The sequence below is a fragment of the Larus michahellis genome, chromosome 6 (genome assembly GCF_964199755.1).
Source record: "Larus michahellis chromosome 6, bLarMic1.1, whole genome shotgun sequence".
NCBI lineage: Eukaryota > Metazoa > Chordata > Aves > Charadriiformes > Laridae > Larus > Larus michahellis.
In genome coordinates, this window is record NC_133901.1 from 17,994,030 (window position 1) to 18,021,435 (window position 27,406).

At 39.9% G+C, this 27,406-nt stretch overlaps 1 protein-coding gene across 2 annotated transcripts in view; it reads right to left on the minus strand.

The window, feature by feature from the left end:
• Positions 1 to 27,406, minus strand: part of LOC141744590 (glypican-5-like) — a 387,960-nt gene that overhangs the window by 232,714 nt on the left and 127,840 nt on the right. Inside the window, exons 4-6 of one of the 2 annotated variants that reach the window (XM_074590879.1) lie at positions 20,506 to 20,636; positions 15,743 to 15,802; positions 13,714 to 13,839 (exon numbers count right to left, since the gene is read on the minus strand). In XM_074590879.1, the coding sequence (XP_074446980.1) occupies positions 13,714 to 13,839; positions 15,743 to 15,802; positions 20,506 to 20,636 (317 nt within the window). The remainder of the gene's footprint in view (positions 1 to 13,713; positions 13,840 to 15,742; positions 15,803 to 20,505; positions 20,637 to 27,406) is intronic. The other variant, XM_074590881.1, reaches the window with a different exon arrangement.

The window sequence follows — 27,406 nt, forward strand, 5'->3', positions numbered from 1 at the left end:
CAGAAAGCCTTACCAGAAAACATGATTTCTGATCAAAATCGTAAAATATTTCTTACTTTTCTGACCAAACTAATAAATCTTTCCTTAACAATGGAAACTCAATTCGTATTTGCCAACCCAAACATTAATTTTCAGAAGTCATACAACCCAGGAGCAAATAATTCATTCCTCATTTAGTCAGGATTCTACTACTTAACAGAAAATCCCTAAATAAATGCACTGAAGAGCCACAAGAAGCAGCTTTAATATAACGCTGCAGATGTATATGGGCATGCAGGCAACTGTTCCTTCCCTCCGGTGGCTGGCTTGGACAATGGAGAGGGAAAGGAGGGAGGGTTTGCAACTAAAATGGATTATGTATGCTTGTAAAAGTTTCTTTTATAGTGAAAGGAGAAAGGTTGTGTATATATATATATGTAGTGTGTAAAACAATACCTGTTTTCAGCATATGGCTTCAATCCAGCCTGTACTTTAGGGTGCTGCTGCTCACAACCACACTGCATGCCATACTCATGCAGCAAAAACTGAACTCAAAGCTACACCGATGGGCTGCAGCAACAGAGTTGTGAGGGGTTCTTTAGGGGCAATCATTCATTTTTAAAAAGCTCTGTCTGGAATTCAAAAGGTATCGGGTCTCACTACAGAGTACAGCGACTGTGGCACATACTCTTTTCAATGTTGCTAGCCCTTCTCCAGCAGAGGAGGTACCTTACTCACAAGTAGTTCTGGGACACACAAGGTACTTCATGACTGCTTACTTCTCAGCTATGTATTCTGGTTCTTTAACACAGCACTGCAGATGGTCCCAAAAGCGTAACAGATATCCTTTTGACTGAACAGAGAATCGGGGCCGAAAGCCTGTGCCTGAGAGCTTAGCCTTGTGCAACATTAGAAATGGCCCTTCACTGAAGAGGTAAATGCACCTTCCCAATTTGTGGAGAAAAAATAACTACTGTGGTAATCAATGGTAAACCATAAAGTAATCTCAACAGTCAGAGAACTCTAGTGATGCGTCACAGCTCTTGAGGCAATTGCCCCTTCCTACGGTCAGTGTGTTCAAAAAGTGTTTACAGCACTGAAATTCATCAGGTACAATTTTACAAGTAGGAAGCAGTTTTGCTAATTCCATTTTTTTCCCCACCCTGTGTTTTAGCTAGAATGAGACTGTCATCAAACTAATACGGCTAAGGAGTTTTCTGCTAACTCTCTCATGGCATTATAACACGTCTGTTCATTGTTAGAAAGACAGTCCCCTCTCCTCTCCCATGAGATTAAAGATGTAGCAGCACATGATTTTTATAGAGTCAGAACGAGAAGCAGAAGAGTAATCTAACCACAGAATCCTACGTGGCACTAATCTCAAATCACCACAGAAGACATTCCTTTCTACATATGTATATTCCCATAACCCCCTGGGAGATGTTTTAGTGACGTCCTTTCTGGCACTAAATATGTAATTCCTTCAATTAGTATCAGCTTACTATGTTGGCCTCTGTGATCTTGCAGAAGAAAAACCATCTAGGCGTTATTATATGGCATTTTAATAACTCTTGCAGATTGAACACAGCTTGTTAGTTGAATTTGTGTGCTTCCTTTTCATAAGAAATCACTTGGTATGGGTTATATACATACAAAACATCCAATGTTAAACAATTATTTTTCTGCTTGCTAGTACTGTACTGGTGAAATGCAATGAAACAGCTTCACTTTCACAATATATTACAAATTCATTTGGACCATATTTTCTGTGCATAACTGAAACTCCCTAACATCTTTTTAAGAAATCTTCTCAAACTGAACTGAAAATGAATTTATTCCTATTAAAAACAAAGACAAATATTACCTCCTTATTGAAACATTTATGTCTTTATATTCCTATGTTTTCTTAGTTAAATAGATTTTGCTTTGTGAGCGTCTTTTAAAAACTAGTACGGTCCTCTGTGGCACTATTCATACCATTTGTATTTTATCTAAGTACTACAGGTTAGTGCCTGGGGGTAAGAATAGTTCTAATCTCATCTGTGCATAATATGTTCTGTGTTTAAAATATAACTGCTTCTTTCTACCATCAGTGAAGTCTCTCACCTTGTAAAAACAGAAAATAATGCAGGTTTCTGTGTTTCTCAATGCATCTGACAGCTATTAAGAGAGCCTGCTGAGCACTGGCACTCGTTAGTTTGCTGTCAGCATGGCCTTCAAGAGTCTCAGGTTTGCAAACACTCCGTGGTGCACAGTGAGAGGACAGGAAATAACAGATAAAATTTGAAATTAGAGAGGTTCTGACTGGATAGAAGGGAAAAAATTCACACCGCAAGGACAGTCAAGAAGTGGAACAAGTCCTCCAGAGAGCTCATGCTGTCTCCAGCACTGGAGGTTTTCAAGAGCAGCCTGGACAAAGCCCTGAGGAACCTGATCTGATCTCAGAGCAGCCCCTGCTTTGAGCAAGAGGTCAGACCAGAGACATCCTGTGCTCCCCTTCCAAGCTGAAGGGAACTGTGGCTCTAAGGACATATTTTTAATTCATGGGGCTATACTGTAGTTTGCGAAATGCTCCCAGATAAAGCAGGGAGAGCAGAAGCAGCGCATTAAACATACTGGCTTTTCCATCCTTCTTTATGACCAATCCCAAAGGTCTAATTCTAAACGCTTTCTTCTCAGCAATCAAGCACGCATAAATCCAGAGTATTCCACAGAAGTGAATTAAGCTTCTGTGCCTTTTCTGCAGTGCTGCTGTTGACAGAGATCACTTTCTTGCTGCCTGAAGACTGAAGATCTAGAAAAGTATATCTTAGCAAAGATTACTCCAGTCAGCACAGCATCCCCTTAGCTGATTTCTTTCCAGCATCTCTGGACTAAATACTACTCCTGTTACCTCACTACTTCTTATACACAGCTGACCTCCACATCCTACCTACACTACTTGATTGAGTTCCCTACAACTCTTCCACTTTCCTTCATATTCTGTGGCCTGGCACTGTCACCGCGTGGGCTAGAGTCAGTTTAGATCCACTCACCTGCATCTGACCAAACTCACATGGATAGATTTTGTACAGCAGATAAAGTATGTATAATTCTTACAGAACAGTAAAGAGTTTCTATATGAAGCCCTTCTGGGTTTAACTTCTGCAAAGTGTCTAATTTTCAGTGATTAAAAATGTAGTGAAAAGTGAACTGAGAGAACAGGGCCCAGTGCTGTCCTCTGCTGCAGTTTGACTGATTTGCTTTCCCAAGCACGAAAGAGACCAACTCAGAAAGCAGAACACAATATCCCCAAACACCTGCAGTAGCCCAGAGAAAGTGAATATTCACCTCCCAAACAGCCCAACTCCAGATTTTTGCTTCCTCACCTGAAAGGGCAAGCTTTACCAACAGCAAATTATCACGTTCTAACTTTAAATACCTCACAGACCTGCACTCACAAATTACACTTAAACATTCTGAGCAGCCACTGCTCATTTTATGAGACAGACATTAGAAGAACATGGGGCAAATTCAAACCTGTGTCATTAAGTTGGAGTTCACCAGGATGCTTTATTCACATAGACAGCTGGCTAACAGCAGACCCAAATTTGTCCCAAAAAAGGAAGGCATTGAGCTATCTTCATCTTTGGTTTCCATGCTCACCTCAACTGTTCCAAGTGCTTACCATAACCTCCCTGTAACCAGCTGCCTACATTTCAGAGGTCACCAATATTGAAGTAAAGGATTTCAACTGTAACTGCACAAACATTATGCATTTTTTGTTCCTGCCCTAGTACAACTTGCTTGCTACCACAAATGGCAAGCAAAAAATCCCCAAACTGGGGTTCCCTGGCCACGCAATGAGTTTACATGTGGTGAGGGGTGGCTATTAACAATTGCCATCTCTCCTCCCTATGGCTGACTGGGGCTGTGCATGAGATAATTAGCAGCCTTTCTAACATTTACATGCTTGCATGGCAATGAACTTTAACACTCCCCCCTCATGCATCCTGACAGAAGGACATGCCATTCAAAGCCTGACAGAGCTCAGCATCGTTCTGAAGGGTAAGCTCAGGCAAATTTATGTCTTAAACTGTCACTTCCAACACAGTCTATTTGGTTTATTTTACGGAAATACAGGTGAGGTCCCCCAAGGATCAATATGGGGCCCAACACTGTTTAGTATCTTCATAAGTGATCTGGATGATGGGATCCAGAGTACCCTGATGAAGTTTGCTGATGATACCAAACTGAGTGGGGAAGCAGACCCTTGGGAAGGGAAAGATGCCCTGCAGGAAGACCTGGATAGGCTAGAAGAGTGGGCTAACAAGAACTTTATGAAGTTCAACAAGGACAAGTGTAAGGCCTTGTACTTGGAAAAACATAATCCAGGAGTGTGGCACAGACTGGCATCTACCCAGCCAGGGAGAAGCTCTGTGGAAAGGGACCTGGGGATCTTGGTGGACAAGCAGCTCAATATGAGTGAAGAGTGTGCTGCAGCAGCAAAGGAAACCAACAGGATGCTGGGTTGCATCCACAAGGCCATCACCAGCTGAGATAAAGAAGTCATTATCCCACTCTACTCAGCACTTGTCAGGCCACACCTGGAATCCTGTGTTTGGTTTTGGTTGCTGCTGTGCAAAATAGATGTGGACAGGCTGGAGACGGTCCAGAGAAGGGCCACTAAAATGATCAAAGGACTGGGAAGCCTGCCGTATGAGGAAAGGCTGAGAGAACTGGGTTTGTTCAGCCTTGAGAAAAGGAGGCTGAGGGGAGACCTTACCACCATATTCCAGTTTTTAAAGAGTGGAGACAAAGAAGAAGGAGACTCCCTTTTAACAAGGAGTCACATGGAAAAGATGAGGGGGAATGGGTACAGGTTACTCCCGGGGACATTCCAACTGGATACAAAAGGAAAATTTTTCACAATGAGAACAATCAGCTGTTGGACTAATCTCCCCAGGGAAGTGGCAGATTCCCCAACATTGGACATTTTAAAGATTCAGCAGGACATCTTGTCAAGACTGTGCTTTTGCCAAGAAAGGTTGGCAAACCAGATGATTCTTGAGGTCCCTTCCAACCCGGGATAATATGAGTCTATGATTTTAAAAAAAACAACCAAACGAAAAAACAATAAGAACACCACAAGTCCTGGAAAACACCCTAAAAGCTGCAAGATACTGCAAGAAGATACAGCATTTTACAACTTACAGGAACAAATGTATCTCCAATAATTGTTTACACTGATGGCACAAGAATAACAGAAGCTAAACACTTTTTAAGTATGCTAAGGCTAAATGATTATCTCTGTTTTCCATATCCAGATGGCTGCTTCCTAGAGCCTATGGAAATGAGAAAGGGGACAATGAAAGTGCTAAACTCATAAAAACTGGAAGTCCTAAAGGAAAACATTTTGAGAAAAGGAAGTCACTGTGATTTGTCACTTCCTTTCCCAGCCAGCTTGCACAGGCCCTGAGAGCCTAACAGCCCCTGACATGATCTGCTCAAGCCTGTGGACAGGTGTCCCCTAATCCCGCCACTTAATGCAGAATTCCCAGAAAAACAAGGGACAGAAGGAGAGAAGAAAGGAAAAGAAGTATAGGTTTCTACTGGGTGTTACAAAACATGCATCTCTTATATTCCTGGTAATCTGGTTTAAAAGCCATTTTTGTATGCAAGTTTTTAACCCCAAAATGTTACACTTGAAATTTCCTTAGAAAGTGATTCCAATCTGAAAAGCAGTTGCTGTAAAAGAATCTCCCCCCACCTGCCCTCTGCCGAGTCAGGGTACTACATGTCAAACCTGTAGACTTCAGTGATATGAACATGTTTTTACTATCTACCAAGGCAGATTTGGAGAAATGAGAATGAAGATTTTAGCCTGTCTCAAACATTTTAATGCAATAACATTTAACGCAAAGTCTGCCATATTCAGAGAAACCCATTCCAGATAAAACCCACCCATACATACCTGAAGAGACACATCTGAAATGATGATGGAATCTGTACCTGTGCAATGAAAAGCTGTGTCTCACCGGCAGAATCTTTTCACTTCTCATTAAGACAATTTTAGATCAAGTGAACTGGCAATCAGAAAAAGACCATTTCATCTGGAAACTCAGAAAATTTCCTCTTGGAATTGAGAGGCAAGAAACAAAATTCCCTAGAGTCATTTTCACAAACATTTTTCTTTCCCCACTCCAAATAAAGCTAAGTTTGATCTTCTCATCCAACTTTTATACATAGATTCCAACTTAAATATGGTTAAAGCTCAACAACTGTTAAGCCTGACAGATGAAAAAAACAAAAGGGTAAACAGACAGAAAACCAACAAATATTACAGTGGCTTAAAGCATACTTAGAGTTGTTTTTTATAACACTAGTTCTACTTCCTGGCTATAGATACCACATATATGTACAAATCTTTAGTTAAGAGTAAAAATAATGACAGCAATTCACAGGTATTTGATGGGACAACCAGTCATGTGTCCAAAAATGCTTTACTCACTACAAACAAGGAAAGAATATCCCTAGTAAGAGGGAAAAGATTTCTTCCCCCTCTATCTCTCCTTTTCCAGTATTTCCATATTTGAAAATATTTTGCATATGGTCATAATTTCATAGTTTCTCCTAAAGCTGTGGATTTTCTTCAGTACTTCGCTAAGCCATTTTGCCAATGCAGTATAGATCAGTAGGCCACAATAACAACTACTGCTGCTGTTTCACTATAGATGCCACTTAGTAAATCCACTCTTCCTTTCACACATTTATAAGTCCCAAGTTTTTAAAAGTATTCCGCCACTACTGGCCTGCCCAAACTCCTGTTAATTGGCCTCTTCTTACTCTGGCTTTGTGTGTGAAAAAATAATCAGGTGACATGAAGAGGAGTCTGGGAAAAACAAAAAATCTCTGAAGCAGCTATCAATCCTGTCACTCACTTTAAAAAAAAAAAATGAAATAGTAACATCCCTTTCTTCAACCTCCTAATTCTGTAGAAGCTTCCAAACTGTTCCACAGTTAGGCATCGAGTAGCAATAACTCTTAAAACAAATTGCACATCTACAGTGCAATTGTAACTTGTAAAATGTCTCACTGACCTAGAAGTGTCATGACCCTCTGCTTAGAAAAGTCACGTAAAGCTGCTGCACATCATGGTCATGATTCAGATTGGCTTCTTCCAAGGAACAATTTCTCTGCCAAACTTTTGAAAGCTTTCTTTTTCAGAGTCAACCTGAAGGTTGACACTGTTCTAACAGGGTTTTTTTTTATTTTGTAAATGGAAAATATAGCATCAAAAGCAGCCAAGAGCCTGGATTCAGGTTACCACCTGCAGCCACGTCAGTACCTGCTGTGATCTCATTAGGTTTCACACATCCAGCACAGGCAGGCTGGCTCAGCTCCGGGACAGGACATTTCTGCTGAATTCTTCAGAAAGCAGCAAACCTGCGAGCCAGCCCAGTCTGACAGCTCTGAAGCACTACACCACCTCACTCTTAGGGGCAGTGTGCTACCAAAATTGTCACCACAGACTAACTGCATCAATAGATCACATTGATATATTTTTTTAACAAACTTTGTTATATATACACTAATTGCAGCCAATTAAAGTTTCAGATGCCAAACTTCAAATGTAGGTGTCCAGGTGACCACCAGGTGTGTGGTCACCTGGACATTATCACATTAGGTCTGATCAGGTTTATACTTTTCAATTCAACCCCTGAGTATCACCATTTCTCACCATTGCAGAGCAGTCTCAGAACCAGATTCTTTTTCAATGAAACTAAGGATGCGCTTCAAGGATGCTAGTGGGTGTTCAGTCCCCAGGAATGTACCAGAGCTATTCGGAAGTAAACCCTCCACATTCAAGATAGCAGGGACATCCGATTACCAGCAGCATCCCTTTCTCTGAAGATCCATGCCTGTTGTGCACTGGAGACACAGCCTAAAAGCATATTTCAGCACCTCAGGAAAGGGGGCTTTACTACAGAGATCCAAGCATCCACTGCCACTCATAATGAAGCCAGTCACTTATTTTTCTTCTTCATTACCATCTCACATTTTCCTACTATAAGACTGAAGCTGGTTTTTGCTTACTGGAACATCACAATGGAGACTGTATGCATTTTAGAGTATGCCAAAGTAATTGCAAGTGCTTATTTCTTAGAAGAAAAAAGATTTGAAATAGTAGCAGCAATCTCACAGTTCTCACTGGCATCTGTCAGCCTCTAAATTTCAACTCATAAAATGACAACGCTTTCTGTAGGAACAACATAAGAGGTTTTAGTGTTTATTCCTCTGTGGGACAGTCCCTACACACAGCCAGTCATGAGCAGACCTCTCAAGTTTCAAAAATCCGGAGGTCCTGACACATTGCTCATGTGACAGGAGTATCTTTGAAATGATCATGCTAAAGGCACATGTCCATTTATGTGATAATTACACGTCCTTGGGGGCTGCCCTGAAAATGCACCTTCAAGCGGAGCTTGGGAGATGCAGAGCCATGCTGCAACACCATCTTTGCTTCAGGATTAAACCCGGACATACAAAGGAGGCGGCTGTCACTGACATCTGAAAGGCAAGTGCTGAGGTTGCTGAACATGCCCCTGAGCAAGTTTCCCACTCCAGCCTTGAAGCCCGAGCAGAATGTACTGCAGTTGATGGTTTTCAGAGCCTCCTGAGAACTAATAGTGGGAGAGTGTATGCAGCACATGGAGTTGGCTATAGTGAATGCCAACTACACTCACAATGTTTTAATTCTTCTATAAACAGATTACTGCTTCTCTATTTATTATTTATGATTGTTTCATGTCTCTTGAAACAGAAACTGCAAGAGGTAAGTAGGCAGGCAGAGATGGAAAGACTAAACATTATCTAACTTTAATGTCATACTCACAACCTTCTGTTCCCTTAAAGCGCTGTTTCCAAATCAGGATCACTCATCTGTTGTACACAGACACACCCCAAAAACCTGCCTGTGAGATCCCATCTCCTTTTCTCTAGCAGCAGAAAGATCTGTCTCTGATAAGGCTACTCTACTGCAGCTAAGACTTCACAAAAAGTCAAACTTCATAAAAAGGAGTTCTAAAGGGGAATTCATGTTTTGTGCAAAGACGCAAATCTGACACCAACAGAAAGATCTCAAGATGAGCTTTTGGGAATGTCATTGGGCACTGTGTTGTCCAAGCCTGCCATTTATGAGGCTGAGACCTGAGAGAGCAAATTCTGTTTAGCTACCATGCCCAGGGAGAATGGAGAAACTGAGTCAATGCCAGCATTTAGCTTAGTTGAAGAGACATTCCTGGGATAGGAAGGTTCCTGCAGCTTAGCCCCTACAGAAAAAAAAGTCCATGGGAGCAGCTGCCTTAAGGGCGACCAGAGGAAATCTTTCATCTAAGCTTTTGCCTCAGCCCTTAGAGAAAGGGACTTGGATGTGGCACCTGGTTACCTTGTATCTGCTCAGATAGTAATTTTACAACTTGCTCTCCTATGAGCTGAATTTGCTTAATGAATTCATCCATTTTTTTAAACATCCAAACATCCTGAGGCAAGAAGTTTCACAGCTTAATCAAAAGTTTAGCAAAGGAATATAATATCTACTCCTCTTTTCAAGCTGTCACTTATTAATTTAAGAAGACGCCCCTTGTTCTTGTAATGAGAGAGACAGTGAACAACAAATCCCTATTCAGCATCTCCACATCACACACGATTTTTATAGGCCACTATCATATTCCTTTTCTATCTTTTCTGTGTCAGGCTCAAGTGTCTGCCATTCCACACACAGGATCCATTTCATGCCCTTGATCCTCCTCCTTTTTGCTCTGTCTGTACATTTGCGGTTGTGCTCTATCTTTCTGAGCCCTGGGGACAGCAGGACTGCAGACACCACGTGCCTGGAGCAGTGAAAGCCACCTCAGTGCACACCATTCTGTACATAACATTTGGATTGTTCTTTTTATGTGAATCACTTTACAGTTGCCCGTGTTGAATTTCACATGCCATTTTATTGCCTATTCATTCCATGTCACATCTTCCTCCCACAATTAACCACAGCTGACCCTTGTCTTTTCTACACAGGACAACTATCAGCACATGCTGCCACCTCAGTATTCACTCCCCTTCACAGGTCTTTTATGAGATGAACAGCACAGGTTCCAGCACAAATCCCCACAACACTGCCACTGGTAACCTCTTTCTCCTGTAACTTATGGCCATCTATTATCTACCCTTATTTTCATCTCTACCAGCCTTGTGTGAAGGAGCTTATCAAATATGTATCACAAATCCAAGCAGACTATAGCAATCTACCTTGTCTACATGCTTGCTATCTCCTTCTAAAAACTTTCAACGCATTGATTCCTTTCCCTAAATATCATGTTGTAAAGATTTTACTATTACATGTCAAGTTTAGCAGCCCCATCTTTCTGAAACCCTTATTTTGCTAAAAATACAATGATGTCTTCACATTTCACATCTTTCCATCATCTACTATTGGAGTAGACTTAAAAGAAAATACGGTATGACAATGATTAATTCAACTACATAACACTTTAGTCCTCTAGAGTTCTTAGGTGAATGGTGTCTGGTCCTGGCAGTTCATAATGGTTCGTGTTGTCAACTTCTCCTGCAATCTCTTCTACTGACGCGGTATTGAAATAATCATCTATCACACTGCTGGGAAAGAAAGGTTCCACCATAGAAATTTCTCCGAGCTTCCTTTACTTTGCAAAATATTTTCCCTGTTTTTCTGCTCTAGCCTCATCTTCTCTGAGTGTTCTTTGTATACTCAGACCATTTATTAGCCTCACAGACTATTTCTTATATGAAGTCTTGTTCCAGGAACGAGTTGCTCAAAACAGTAATTGAGAGAAAGACAGTACTGGTGCAAGTATTTCTAATGTCTTCAAAGGCCCTGAACTGACACAAAGGATTCCTAGCAAAGCCACATTTTGCTGTTCACCTGAAGTGCAGGCCAGAAGCGTATTCTCAAACTGGTGGAAACAACCTGGCTCTTTTTATAGTGTATTAACTGGCAGCTCAAGGGGATTTTTTCCTGCTAGTGCTTTGATTTAAACAAGATAAATCCCAACCCAGAAAATTATAAGAAAATAAAAAAAGTGCAATGAGGATCCTGTTTATGAGATCCTCTGACAGACCTTAACTGCCCTCTCCACTAATTGAATGCACGATCCCCATTTGTGAGTAGTAATTCATAGTGTTTCAGGCTGTATTTTTATGTCAAATTGTTTTTAAAGGTTGAGTTTGTTTTTCCTAAAGAGCTTGAATGCCAATTAGCATGCAGCATAAATATCGCTCAGCTTTCAAATAGCATTACGAAATGCAAGAAGCATCGAGAATACAGGAACTGCAGCTTTTGCCAGTTCCACAGCCTGAGTAACCTTAAACTCAAGTCCACAAGAGATCCACCAGATTAATTGAGGTGATCTATTTTCTGATACGGAGTTAAGAATAAGGCTCTATTTTGAGTTCAGATTTGTTTACTACTGATGACATTTAATCCTCTGGTCTCCTGGGAAAAGAGAAAGAGCAAACAGAAATGCATTTTCAGGCATCCCCAGGACAGGTTTATTTCTCACGTGGGGGGAACCGGTTACAGGTCCAGCCTATAAAACAGATGATGAAAGGAGTAAAATTTGCCAGCGAGCAGGCGCCATGATTGTGCTGCTGTGTAGCACTGCTGGCAGCGCAGGCTGCCTGGAAAGCCTCCTCCTTTTAAGACAATCAATACTGTCACAGAACTCATAAATATATACATATTGCTGTCTGATTAAACATGTGAATTTAAACATTTGTTTTCTAATTTGCCCATTTAAAATGCTAACTAGAAATATATATTTCAGGGTTTGATGGTGGCCTAGGGTTTTTTTGTTGTTGATGTTGTTGTTGGGGTGTAGACTGGGGTTCCTTTTCCTTTGTTTTTGCTTTTTAATTCATAATATGAGGGGTCTTGTTGGTCTTTTCCCTGCTACTCTTCCCAGCTTCATACCCTCTTCAAACCTGAAACTTTTTCCGCACGTCTCCAGCTCTGGGAAAGTTACCGACTGGCAAAGGAAAAAAAGAACAGCTTTCCCCTCATGCCTTCCTAAAACATTTATATCAGCATGTAAGTGGCTTTTTTTCTTTTTTTTTTAAACAAAATAAGACAAAAATTAAACCTAAATTTTGATTTAATTTTTTGTTCAGAGAGTTGATATAAAAAAATTTTTTTCTTGTTTTTGCTTTTCTTATTTTGTTTTTGGCCAGAAAGCTGCTTGTTCTGAGAGTTAACTGCATATCCAGCAACACGTTACCAGCAAAAAGGACTCTGAAATGCAAATACTGAGTAGAAGTACTGATATTCTCCCCACTTCCTCTCTATTACTTTTCAATCAGTATTACAACCACTATACATTAATACTTAGAATGCTGCATTGTTGCCAAAATCTTTAAAAAAAAATGCTCCTACAATTAATTTGTAATGCCAATATACAATGAAATATTAAACTTTAAAGTTATCATTGAATGCGTTAGACATGTATTTCTCTCTGAATATCTCAGACATAATTAAGCTGAACTTATTTACATATGAGACATCTAAGCAGAGCTGTGTGGGAGTCAGAACTCCCTTTAATGGGACAACCTATAATTGTAACATCTCTCTGTTCCACATTGGAATTACTCCATAAGTTCCTACAAAACAATTTTCAACCATGAAAATTGTTTTAAAGCAAGAAAAGAGAATGTTAGAACTTTATCTTTTAAAACCACTACAGACCACAAAATACACTTCAAAAAGAAACATCATGAAAGCCAACACAATCCCATGGAATGTCTCTGTTTTGACAAAAAGACAGTTTTGGAAAACATTCACTGGCACACTTCCATCCAGCTCTCACTGCAACTGATGTGTACTTTGACAGTGATAGTAATCAATATAGTTGTATTCTGAATACCTCTTTTTCTCCTCAGGGCAATGTTGCCTCATGTTATACAGAGTAACAGAAATGACAGCAAGATGTTTAGCTCATGGAGAGCGCAAGTGCATTTTCCAGTTTGTATTCTAAAGGGTGATGGGAAAGACTGTGATAAAGTACAGAGGGGAAAGAAATCAGCTGACAAACTGGAAAGATCTTTTCACCCTACAGAGCTTCCAGCTGCTCTACCAACATCAAACAGTGCATTTATTAATTGGTACGTTATAAGAATTCCTGCAGAACATGCTCTGGTAAGGATGCTGGGCAATTCTAAAAACAGTTGTTATTCAAAGCGCTATGTCAGAAGCTCTGAAAAGAAATGCCAGGGAAATCCTTTAAAAACATAATGGCCTGGTCACTGTATTTTTCTGAGCTGCATATTTTCTAATTATGGCCAAACATGATGCTCAGCTCTGCAATAATGAGCCTATAAACAGCAGACTGGAATGGACCTCCAGCCAGTCACAGAGGTACCACTTGCTAACTGAGCTTTAGAGGGTAAGGTCTCTCCTACAGACAAAAAGCTGTCTCTTTATAGAGAAAGAAATGGACTCTACAAAGCAGCCCTTCAAGAAAGGGCCCCCCTATATTTAATACAGATACCTAAACCTCAGCATTAACAACTTTTTATTTCAGCAAAATCCTTGCTCAATTAAGAATGAAGTTCACGATGAAGGAGAAACTTGCGATGACAAGAGTGTCTCAGAATGCTTCTGAACCTGCAGAAGGGTATGAAGTCACCTTTTTCACCATTAGGGAAAACTTTCAGTGGTAACTTTACCTTTCTACAACATCCTCTCCATTCCAGCAGGTTGAGCTGTCTCTCATCACCAGGTCTCCATCGCACAGCCTTTCTGCTATAGAGGCATGAAAGGTTCGGGAGCGCTTCATGTAATTGATGAACTCTCTGTAATGTAGGAAGAATACATTTAACAACAGAACAGTACAGTTATGGTTTAAGCCCCCTGTCAACTTAACCCTCCACAAGATTAAGAGTTTAGAAACCTTACAGAAATTTTAGACATCCAAACTGATTAATTTCTATTTCTAGTTTATTTCTATTCCTACGTATCACCCAGTCTTACTTCATCCAGTGTTAATACACAATTACATACAAAGGGTGGTTTTAACAAATTACCTTAAGACATCTCACACAAAATTTGAAAAAAGTCTACACCTACTGTCTCTGTATAAACAGATCAAAAAATTGTGAGAAAACATTATCGTTAAAGGAGTGGGCTTTTTCCCTGTTACTGGAAGTGAATATTTCTCCATTTCCTGCATGCGTGAGATGAATTAAGAACACTGTCAACAACCTCCTGAGTGGAAAAGGCTTCCTAAAGCTAACATCTCATCACAAAATCCGCAATATGCTCTAAGTACCCCACAGAGGCAACAGTACAGAAAGTCATCTCCTTGAGATCTGGTGAGGCCAATTCCTCCCCATCATCACTATCTATGTCACATTCTTACCAGAAAGAAATTTCTCTCTCATCATGTCTGACACCTCCTCACCTGTTAAGAGGAGGCTGTGCCTGCTGCTTTGGTGAATAACCCAAACTCCTGGTCAGCACAAACAGCTCATTTCTGACCACGTGTGAATGGAAAAACACCTTGTGGGCAAACTGGCCTCTTTTATAACCTGATTATACCCATAATATCTCTCTGTCTGAGATAGCCATAAAAATAAACTATGACAAAACAACTGTTAATTCAGCATACAATTGAGAGTATTTCAGAATGAGAAAGTACCCTATTTCCACAGCTTTAGAAGCTCATCTTTGGTATAAGTTGTTAAAGGTATTAAGAAAAGACGCAAGGCACAAAAACTGAACTAGAGCTATCAGCTTGTCTCAGAAGTCCCTCAACAACCCTATTGGGAAGGCCAAAGGACTCATTCTGGTTTATAATGTTTCTGCCTGGCAGGCTGTAAGGGGACACTGCACTGAAGAGGTGCCTGGGGATGCAGCTGGATGGAGCTTGGCACAAAACCGGTCAGGATTTATAATCCTTTTGGGAGCAACAGGTGCTTCAAACAATATCAAAGTCCACTGCTAGGTATCTACCCCTACAAGGTTTAGGCAGTGGTCATCCCTTCCCACAGCTGTCCATGCTTTCTCAACAGCATTTAACCATCCCATTTATCCCGTGTGATGAGATCCTGCTCTAGATAAATTAGTCATCACACGGTCCTAAGCAACTAACTTACCCTAACAATGCAGGAAAGGTGTTGTTTTAAGCAAAGAAAAAAGCAGGAATTTGGGTGCCTACAATGAGGGAATCCATATTTCTACCTCTTGACCACTACTTACAAATATGAGCTCTAAGTATTTACACAGTGTATCTAGGCCCAGACAGAAAGCCACCTACCTGACAGAAGAGCCTAAGTGTATCAATTATGAAAGGTGACACAAATGCTAAAGATTTTATGGGTTCTGAAATGGAGGTTTCTTTGCAGGAAGAAAAGAGAACCCTTTAAGAGTTTAAAGGTTGTCTTACTCAGCTCACCCCAAGAGGCTTAAACTCCTTTGTATTTTCAGCAGTGGCGCTCTGACATTTCAAAGGAGCATCTTAGCAAAGGTAGAATTCTGTGTCTAGCTCTTAATCTTAACAAGTGAAAATATTTACTTTTCATCAGTATACAACTAAACACACTAGATAGATAGAAAATCTATGATTTCCCAGTGCCCCACAGTATAAAAGCAGTAATCAAAAGTACGCCAACTCCTAGATTACAGCTCAAACAGCAGCTTAAAACGGAGATGAGTTAAGTGTACAGACAAAGTATGTCACCTTGTTTTCATTCTTACCGAGAGATTTTTTTCAAACTTCTTGATTTGTCATTCTTTGAAGCTTTCAGAGGCAGAGAACTGGAATAGGCCGGGGAGAATAAGCATCAATCAGGAGAGGTTGGGGAGTAGGGGAGAAGCAGGAATTCAGGCAAATGAGGAAAAGAAATGAGAAACAAAAGAGAAAAGTAAAAATTATTTGAAAGAAAGGTCATCAAGCACATGCATAGGATAATATAAGAAAACAAATAAGGAGGAAAATTGTCATGAGATTTTTCCAAAGTATAGATGCAATTAAAAATGTCAATGTTATACTGAAAAAAAATACAGCTGAGATTGCTTCTCACAATTATTTTCAAATAAGAGCACAATTACAAATGCAGCAAACACAGCAAAAAGCTGAAAATAAATTCAGTGGTACTTAAATTAACTATAACTGATACCAAATGGAAAAACTGTAAATATATGAGGCTATACAAGAAAACAACGGCAAACAGTTTAGAACAAGCACCATGGGAAGGGGGATACAATTGAGTAGCATTCATTTTCTGGTACAATGAGCAATTTGCTGTCTGTTAATAAATAATGTGAATACAGATATTTTTTGCTGTTTGGTTCTGGTCGGATTGCACCACTGAAAAAAAAAAACCAACCAAAACAACCAACTTTCCAAAACAGGAGAGACAGGCTCTAAGGCTATATCGAGGAAAAACTGTGGAAATAACACTGAGAGTTTATTTTGTGGCACTGATATCCCGGAGTTCCCTTAATTAACATTAAACATTGTATTTAACATTAACGCTATGATGCAATTTTACACTTACGTGATTTGATACCACATTCTGCTCTTTCTCATACCCGTACTGCCATGTATAAAGCAAAGGCAGCAGCTGGAGCAATGCATGTCTACCTGGACTACAGGTTAAATGGCACTTGCCAATCCAGTTAACTCTTACTGGAAAGAGTAAGCACCAGCTTCAGCAGCTCTGAGGACACCCGGAGCTTTCTGGGAGCTAGCGACAGGGGTGGCCACAGCAGAGGATGGACCTGCACTGACCATCAGGTGAGTGTCACCTGTCATCACTGAAGCAGTGATGACTCCAACATAGCCAGTCAAAAAAGGAAACGAGAATTTCTAACTGGGAAAATCTGGACCTGCTGAAACTTCTGCCGTGGACAGTCAGTCAGAAATGTTTGATTTGTTTCCACAGCAAGTTAATTTGCATCTAGGACTAATAATCTGTTTTGTACTCACAGTTTAATACTCTAATTTTAGTAATATCATGTGATGCCTGACCCAACAGATAGTTAATTTTAAATAAAATAGGTGCTATTGACTTCAAACATTCCCCCAAAACCCTCAAAATTTTTTATTTTAAGATGTATAAAAGATCCCTAAGTCCACAGCGCAATAAAGAAATACCAACAAAGTATCATTTCAAAGCCTGCCTCCTCCAATTAGGGACCTAGTGTCATGTTATAGGTCTTTCCTAAACATAACATTTGTTCATACAGATCTGTAACCAGTCTATGTTTAGTGGTTCGAAATATTACATGCAGCAGACATGCTAAAAGGCCAATATTTTTGCTGCTCCTCTTTGCCCAGAGTCCAGACCCCGACCAGAATAGTACTTTGTGCTGAACTCAGCACTAACATTCCAATTTACTGATTGAGATTCTGTACATGCCATGTTCATTCCCTGTACCATCATATGGTTTCAATTTTCTTGTCACCTCTACTACATGTTACAGTAACCTCCACATTAAAAAATGACTACAGCAGCAACCCTGCCAGTTTCAGTTAATCCCTGAATACGATTGTGTAATACAAAAAAAAAAAAAAGAAAAAAATTACTACTCAAACCTATATTTTTCAGCTTAATCAGAGGAAAAGTTTTCCTACAAGATCATAGAACATTTATAAAAAGTTTCAGCTTCTTACACTACTTTCTCTAACAGTGTTAAATAAAAAAAAAATATGCAGGAATGGAATGCAGAGGAAAATAAAGAAAGATGGGAAAACTTCCTGGAACCCATGAGAGTAAGAGGAGCCGGAAAGGGTTCAACTACCACAAAAGACGATCCAGTTGCTGCGTGAATTCAGGGACCGTGCAGGACCACGCTGTGCAGATCAGTGGAGGGTGAGAAGGACTGCCTCCAGCCAGACTCAAAAACCACATGCCCAGAAGAAAGATGTCAGGCACAGAGAGACCACCTTAACAGTCCCACTTTTCAACTGCATGAGCAGCCTTGGCTCTACTCAACAGCTGAAACCAGAGGTTCTCAAACTCTTTGGAAAAGCAGCTTGATTTTGTAACTGGCCTTGCAAAGATGTAATACCTTTGGAGCAAACACACGTATGGAGGTATAAGCTGTCTGGCACTAGGTTTTTAAGGGCGTCTCTAAGCAGGTACTACAGAAGAGACGAGAGGTCACTATTGTGGTTTCTGCTACAGATGTCCTAACCAGAGTGGTGGTTCTCTTTGAGCTTGGGAGCATTCTGACACATTAATGGAACGAGCCACAGCTTTTCTGTTTACTTGGGGAGTGCTGGCTCATTCCTTCTCTTTTTCTTTCCTTATTCTGAAAGGCAGGAGTCATGTTCCACGCTCCCCTTGAGCTAAGGATAATTTGGAGGGATGTCTACTACACAGACCAACAGACAGACTCAGTCGCGCCGATTCCCTGGGTGACCTTGTACCTAAACTGACAGAGAGCTGACGTTCTTGCTCTTCATTTTTCAAATCGCCAGAAGGAATGGCACCAAAAAAGATTCACGTAATTACTCTCATAATCTAGATCCCCTGCAGCAGTTATCTGTCGCTCTAAGTGCATTTTACACAACCCACTGCAGGAATGATTTCACCCATCCATTATAAAATTTTATTACCTAAAATTGCTTTTTATTGATATCATATGTGATTAAATGATAGATGATGAACACCACAGTGATGTAGCCAACCACTGTGTATTTCACTCTATTTACTATTTCACAATCATTTCCAAGAAGCAAAGTACAAGCTTCATGCCATGTGTTTTATAGGAAGCTGTGGAAAATTTAAAAATATTCTCCGCTTCTTATTAATTATGGCATGGCTCCATCATTCATTTTTGGTGCACAGGCTCTCCGCAATACCTATCAACACTATTTCAGTAATATTTTATGCTAATTATGTAAGGATGGCCTTAGTTTAGATTTTTTGGATAAATTAATTTTCAATGCACAGACCAATTTTGGAAAACTGTCTAATTTAGCGTATATGAGTTTTAGTATATTTTTTTTTTCCATCTACAGGTCTCACATTTTAGAAAAAATCAATATCCAAATAATTCTAGATGGTTGGGAAGGGTGGGAGCAGATCCTCAGGTGAGAAAGAACTGTTGTCATGCTATTAAAGACTCCAATTTGCATCTGTTTAAGAGGTTACCTGTTCATAGGTTGGCAATTCTGCCTTTTTGGTTGCCAGTGTGTAAGGCCCAGAGAAGTCAATGAGTTGTACAGAAGATGGCCTAGGGCTCTCTGCTATTTCGGTAGTTGTACTACAACTGTTCTTTGGATTGTTACTGCTGAAATTATTAATTCAATTTCCTTAATGCTCTTTTCTATGATTTGCATGGTAAAAATTGATTAGCTCCAAGCACAAACTGTTGTGTTTTGGTTTTAAATTACAAAAGGGATAAAAATATCACTATCGCTCAAAAAACTTAGTTTCCTGCTATTACTTTTATCTTTTAAAGCAGCGTTTGTTTCATTCATGCAATATTAGATGAGAATTAAAATAAGAATGGATAAAAATCTCATCTTCACTACTTAAACTCCAGAATCCAGACTATGGAAATTTTAATATTGCTGTCTGTCATTCACCTGTCCAACATACAGAGATACACATGGACTCCCTGGGCACATCAGACACTGCTCTCAGATAGAGGAGTAAGCCCAGCATGATTCCACTCAATTCGTGGAAGTTGTTCCAGATCAGTACTGGTGTTACAGGGACCAACATGTTAGCCAGAAATATGTCATTGTGATTTTATGGTCAGTTAGCCCTCACATCTACTCATGTATCATGAGTAGGATTGCAAAGACAACCTTCCTGCCCCACTTAGAATTTACAGAAAACCAATCCAGGAGCTACATGAGGGAAAGTGAAAGACTAGGAGATCTGGGAGCAGGAATACTCCTGCCAGGGCCAGTGGCAGCAATTCAGCTGCCTAGTGTCTCTGCTGGCATGCAGCTGAAGAACAGAAGCCAAGACAGACACAACAAGCCTAAACATAAATGCTTCTGCTCTTGCTCTGTTAGGTAACAAATCAAGGAGATTGCAAGGGATCTTATTACTCCTCCCCAGCCCTGAGAAATGAGGGACTGTGTGTGAGGGCAATGAATCTTTCCTTTTCCCCCTTTCCACCTCTGCCCCTGGATAAGCTTAAAGTCCTTCAAGACCTGGGCAGTTGTATTTTAAGTAATTTAGACTCAACTGTGGAAATTTTCCAGACTTTGTTGAGGAAAGCTTTCATTGTTTTCATTGGAAGTTTCTGGAAATAATGAACACCTTGGCACTAAGTAATAACATCAAGTCTGGCCTGTAAAGAGCTTCTCTTGGAGAGACCTGCAATGTAATACACACAACCACATCTCTGTCACTATCAGTGATGGCAACGGCTGGAGAGCACACAGACAGGGTGACAGAACCGTGGCTCTGGTTTAAACACTACGCTGCAAGGAACCATTTACAGAAATTGTGAGGAGAGTTTATTTCAAAGCAACTGTTGCTTAGGGTTACCTTCTTTTATTGTTCAGACTAGCGTGAGCCATCATGAATGTCCGGGTTTCAGTTGCTTCCTTCACTGGCACTATATTGTCTGATGACAGGTTCCCTTCTTGTTGTTTGGGCTGTCCACACACTTTATCAACCTGTATGAAAGGAAGGGAAAGGAAAACCAGGTTTGAATGGAGAAACTGATTTACAATTGCCCAAAGGTCTGCTTGTTCCTTGTGGTCAGTGTTTACCGCAAGAGAAGGTATCTGGGTGAAAGAAAGAAAGCATTCTTCTTTCCAGGACCTGGAAACTAGTCTCCTGCATAAAAATGACCAAATTAAGAGACAGTGAAAAAAGCACTGCGACCAGAAAACCAACAGTCATGGATTTGTCACTGCATACCTGGACTAGAGCATACCTGGCTGAAAGAGTGACTTGATGGAAGTGTTGCCTAAGCAAACTTTTATTTAGAAACATACCTGGAGTTTGAAGGTACACAGATTTTTGTGGAACATCTGTTCAGTATACAGAAAGCAGAGTCTATTTGGTGTTTGAGGGGGCTTGTAATAAAAAGACAACTGAGGCTTCCAGCCTGTAACCAGACACTAGACAATACTGCCTTGAAAAAAGGAAATAAGCAAAAGAATTTAGCATCAACAAATCACTGTCAAAAGAGTCTTCTCTCAGACAAAACAGAATGAAAAGAGAATTTCCAGACCTAGGAATCATTAGTGCCTTGGATCCTAGATTCAGAACACTTAACATCGTTCAGCCATTTGCCCTTGTTGCCCTTCCTGAAGTCTCTCACAAGGGATTTAATACCAGACCAGGAGAACGCAACCTTGTGTTTAAACTTGTGTGCTGTGGTTCCAGCACTGCTCCTGATTCCTGCCACATTTATTTGCTGTAACAGCTTTAAGTGACAACAGTAAGACAAACCTCTTCCCCTTCTAATCCACAAATAAGTAATCTGTAATGTTTTCACCTACACTTAAATCCTCGAGCAAACATGAAAAGAAGACAAAGGAAATCCTACTGTGGGCATGGGACTAACAGAGACCTTAATCACACAGAATCCATCATCCCGCGTAGCACTGAATTTGGTATTCCTTCTTCAATTTTCCATTATAACCAGAGTGAGATGGATTGTTGCTGGTCTGTGCATTTTACTGCATCTTTAAACTGCCTATCTGCTGAATATTTCAGACCACAGATGACTTCAGATAATTTGCTCTGCCTCTTTGCACCACTATGTCATATATGTCAGTACAAGTACAGGACAATTTTCTTACCTTAGCACATATCCTCCAGGAAAACTACTGCTATGTAAAGCTAAGATATTTTCCTCTAAAAAAAACAGGCTAGTTGAACGTGAAGAGCTGGAAGCTGCATACGCATGACACTTAAAATCAACTTCAGTTACATGGATTACAGCCTGGTCCAGTATAAGACGTTGTGAAGAACCTAAAACTGTAGCAATTGAATACGAACGTACTGGATTAATCCTGACATACCTCCAAGCAGCCAGAGCGGGAGCCAGCTGCCTCACTCAACACCACGCCCTGCGTACACTGTTCTGGTCTCACCAGGGACTAGCACATCATTGCTTTAAAACACAACTTTGTGAAATGAAATATTCTATTTCAGTCCCTTCTAAACTTCTGAAAAGAAAAAAAAAAAAACACTCTATGCAAATGAAAATATAAACCAAAAACGGCTTTTGAACCCTTTGGAGCTGGACAGAGGGTACCACACAGCTAGAGACAGGATGCTCCCTCCTGTGCCCCAGGTTTCCCAGGTCTCCTACAGCATACAGACCCAAATTCCCAGCACAGGTTTCTGCAAAGTCCATCTTAGATTACATCATGTCACAAAAGTTCATGTCTTCAAATTACACACACCTCAAATCTAGTCACTGGGGATTTAAAAACAGTTTTAATCAACTAACACCAGAGCGGTTTGGAAAAGCAATGTGGTTCCCATATATATAAGCAATGAAGAACTCCCAAGTTTTTTCTTTTTCCTGTGAGAAGTTTCAAAGAGATTTAGAGTCATCATTTTTGTTGTGAATCAAGAATTTAAGCATCCAAATGAAAATACTCACTTTGTTTTGATTTGTATTTTTGATACCATAGAAATAACATTATTCTTTAAATTGCCGAAGTTTCAGTATTTTCTATGCCAAACCATAACTTTGGGGTTTTGTTTTTAAACAGTAATAACAGTTTCCTGCATATCAAGCAAACCCACAGTATTTTAAGGCAAACATATTTCTCACTGGAAAGTTTTAACCAGTTCTACTCCATTAAAAAGAAAGTTAAATTAAATTAAATTAAAAATTCATTAAATGAAAGGGCAAACCACATTCACACTTTTTGTCGTGCAGGCCTTTTAGTGCCTTTCTTCTCAATAATATGCTAAGAAACACTAGTAATGCTTCATAATTCAAATTACTGCACAGACACTTCAATCTGAAGTGAGATTAACAAAATGGAAGGTACAATAACGATATATTATTAGTAATAGCAGTAGCTCTTAAATGTCTCAGTTGAGATCCAGACTGCATTTTACTGGGAAGAAAAAAACACAATAGTGTGAGGCAGTCCCTGTCAAACAGCATTTGACACTTAAAGGAACAAAAAAATTATGAGAAACTGGTGCAGAGGTACAAAGTGACTTCTCCACTGTCACAGCAGAGGCCCACGGCAGCCCACAGGTCATGCTGTGTGTAGTCAATGTCCTTGTGCAGCTCAGCCCAACAGCCCTTAGCCCAGATGCAGCTCCCCAGGCTGGTTCCAGGTAGGGCCTGGGCAGCTCCAGCATGGCCAGGCTGGCAGCTCATCAACCCTCTTTTCTTCGCACCCCTTCCCGCATGACATTTCTTTAAGGTTAGCGGATCACTGGATGTTATTCCTTCCCAACCTCCTTGGGGAAGCAAGGATGGAGGATTTTGCCCCACCACTGCCCTCGCGATGTGTACAGGTGGTTTGAGAACTTATGCCCATGAAGGTGAAAGTACCCTACAACTTTGGATGCAAAGAGTAAACTCCCTCCCAAGAGACTGTCTCCCACGGCTCTTGAGTTACTCCTATTTGGCATATTTGTTTCAGATTTTGGATGAGTTAAACAGAAACTTGATTGTTTGGGGTTTTTTTTTTTTACATTTTTTTCACTTGGTCTAGCTTTGACATCTCACTGAAATTTTTACTTTTCCTGCAAAATAAAATAAGAGAAAAGGTTGAATTTTACTAGCTAATTTTGGCAGTCACAAAGTTGATGGAAAGGATGAGAATACTCACATACAAAAAAACCATCTCAAACTTCCAGCTAGGACATCTATGAAAAATGAGCTAATGTTGTGTAAATTAAAAAGTATGATGCATGCCATTTTAAAAAAGAAAAAAAAAAAAAAAAAAAAAAGGTGTTTTCTGACACTGCAACGTCTGGAATCTACTGTTACAAATTACCTGTCTGTTAACAACAGTAAGAACACAGAGGGTTTCAGGGTTTCCCTCCCATCCTAAGGGGACTAAACAACTGCACTGTCAGTTTAACTCGGAGCTCGTGAATCAAGCCTCACCACCCAAAGGAAAAATATCACTACTAAAAATGGTGACTGGGATTTTAAAGATTTATTTCTTTGTACGTGTGACTTACTGCTTTCAAGTTATCTCTTAAACTGAAAGTGTAGACTAAGCTATTTACTCATTTATTTATTTTTAAGCAGAAGCTAACATTCCTCAACTGACACTGGACATTAGAATTTGACACAATAACAAAGACCATCAAATATTGTGAAAGGCAGGAGAACTGCAAAGCCTCAGCTGCAAAGAACTGAAGATACCAGTGATAAAATTTAACAAAAACTAATAGAAGCAGAAAATCCATTGCTCTTTTCCTAAATTCAATTTTTAGTACACAGACTAATCAGGAATTAACATAAAGAATGACTAAGCTCATTAATTTCTTTGATTTTTAAACTTAAAAATAAGCCTGCCAATCTCAAATTGCAAACTGACAGAAAAATCATCCCTCATTAACTAGAAAAACACTAAGGTCATTCCTCCTGTCTCTTTGATTATATTTAATCAAGTCTGCCTTCTAACAGTGAACAGCTGAAAACTAGTATTCCTCATACCACATTATCTTCTGAATTATCCATAATGTTTCACAATTCTATGCACTTTTCTTTGGATTAAAGCTTTTTTTACTTATACACCAATGATTTTTCTTAAATATCTCTCTTTCTAACAACCATAGATACATTTCTTCTCCTGTGAACTCTCCTTTGTAATGAAATACAGAGTCATATATATATGGATTATTTGACCTCTTACTATTTGTTCCTTAAAAGAATGACTATTTACAATCACTACAGAGGCTTAACAAAATAAATTGAAAAAAAATCTCATCCGAAATCTTTTGAACTCTTACAGCTTGAGCAACCTTAAACATTGAGGTCATATTTAATATACCTAATATAATCAAACAAGGGAAAAATGTCATGCCCTTCTAGATACCAAGAGAATCTTATCTCTCCAAAGCAGGAGACCTTTTCGCTAGTTCAGAACACTAATTTTCTTTGATTTTGTAATGGGAAGCTTAGTATTTTAAAATACAAGATTTTTCTAGTGATTGGGCTTTGAGTTATTAAAACGCTGTTTTCCGGCAGATTTCTGCCCCCCCCGCCCCGATCTGTAACCCAGTTCAGCTCTGCAAAAACCCAGCATCTGGGTGAACGCCTCTGACAAGTGACTCCCCTCTGCCCAGATTCCCAATGGCCGTACCCTGCACCACACGTGCCACAAACACCTTTCAAATCAGAACTGGAGCTTGCTGGTTCCACTTGCCAACTTTGAAGTGAAGGAAGCAAGAAACACTGAGTTATGGGGAAATCGGGATTGAATTTTCAGACTTGCACGTTCACATGGGATCTCGTTTCATTTGGGTCAGATGTACCCTTATCACTTGATTACTAATAGCACAAAACACCAGCAGATATCTTGCTTGTCATTTGCTCTAAGTCATCAACCAAAGTTCATTAAGCAAATAAAGAATCCTCTCCTTTGGAGTGGCTGTCACCTGTTACTATAGTATTGTTGCAAAACATTCATTTCCAATGAACAAAAGAAGAGCGGGAGCACATTTGATAAAATGTAAACCAGGGCTTATTGCTCATTGCCACTGTCTGCTTATTGAACAATATCTTACGCTTGATGAAGCAGCAATAGCTGAGAAAATAAGAAAGATTATTAGGAGAAGTGAGCAAGTAACCTTTGATTTTTGCCTTCTTTTGAATATTCTCTCTCCTACAGAATGACTCAAGTTGCGCCAGGGGAGGCTTAAATCGGATATTAGGATGAAAGGGTTATCAAGCACTGGAACAGGTTGCCCAAGGAAGTGGTTGAGGCACCATCCCTGAAGGTATTTAAAAGATGGGTAGACACAGTGCTTAGAGATATGGTTTAGTGATGGTTTTTGTCAGAGTTAGGTTGATGGTTGGACTAGATAATCTGAAAGGTCCCTTCCAACCTAGGCAATGCTATGGTCCTGTGATATGCTACCTATTACAAATGCAGCATTTTTCTCGTAGCAAAGTTCAGCAATACATAAACTATGGGATCGTTAGTTCATTTTCCTACAGGAATATGTTGTGTTTCACTCGGGAGGAGAACATTCTCCTCTCTCTTATCTTGAATCTATTGGACAGTTTAATGTAAATTCACTTCCTACAAATCTGAAAATCGTCATTTAGAGAAGTTGACCATTACTAGATACTAGAGATACCACCACGGAGAGTGGCATTAATTCCTCAGGGGCAGAAAAACCTTCTGTTGGAGTTGACACATACTTAGACATCAAAGAATCCAGCCATGGAATCTAAATCCATAAGAAATTAGGTTCTGTGTGTTCTCTGCTGCCTCTGGAAATAGCTGGCTTTAATAAAGTGATTTGAATTACAGTCCCATTTCTAGGTTCAGTTTTGGAATCAAGACAGAAATGTGCCAGAAATAAACAACAAAGTCCTGTAAAAGGAAGAGCTCACATTCTGAGGACAAACCTAGAAACTATAGGTATATCCTGAAAAATAAGGGACAACTACAAAGATATTGAGATACACATCGTCTTGATATTTTTACAAAACACCCAGGCTCCTGTTGCTCCTAGGCACATCTCACAATCTCCCTCAAACAAAAAAAATCAAGAGGAAAGTAGTCTTGTCTTAGCAAGAATGCAGAAGTACTGGAAAACTATTTAACACCGCTGACATGTATTAAATGATCTTCCATGCTTTGGTGTGCTACTGTTCTGCACTCAAAGGCGGGGAAACTCTGCACCCTGTACAAGTGGTTATTGCCTCTTCTTTAATGAGCAGTAGCCAAAAAGATCTCAGAGGACCTCCCTAATTGCATCGTAGGTTCAATCAGCGAGGGAGTTGGAGTAGTAGCACGTATGCGATCCCAAGCACCCCACTGCAAACTCAGAAACGCATTGCCATTTTACAGGTATACATATAAAGAGAGTTGTATGGGGAGAAGTAGAATTAATTAGTCATAGGGATTTTCAATATGGAATAGGATGCAAACTCACACAAACTCCAAGTCAAAGAGGGGCAGGTTTCAAGCATACAGAATTTACAGGAGAAAAATTTACACAGCTGCAATCAACTACCTCTTATGTATTTCTAGAGGGTCCAACCTGAGGTGTTACAAGGCCAAGCAGGACTCCTGGAGGTCTTTATAAAAAATTTTACTTATAGACTCTGTTCATCTATTCAACAATTCATTTGTCTTCCATTTTAACTAAGAAGGTCAGGTTTCCAGGCTGTTAAGATATATTGAGAAAGCATTCAGCAAAAGTGGAGTATCAGTAGTATTCTGCAAACAGCCCTGAAATTGGTTCTTGACAGGAGAAAAGTGCTGCA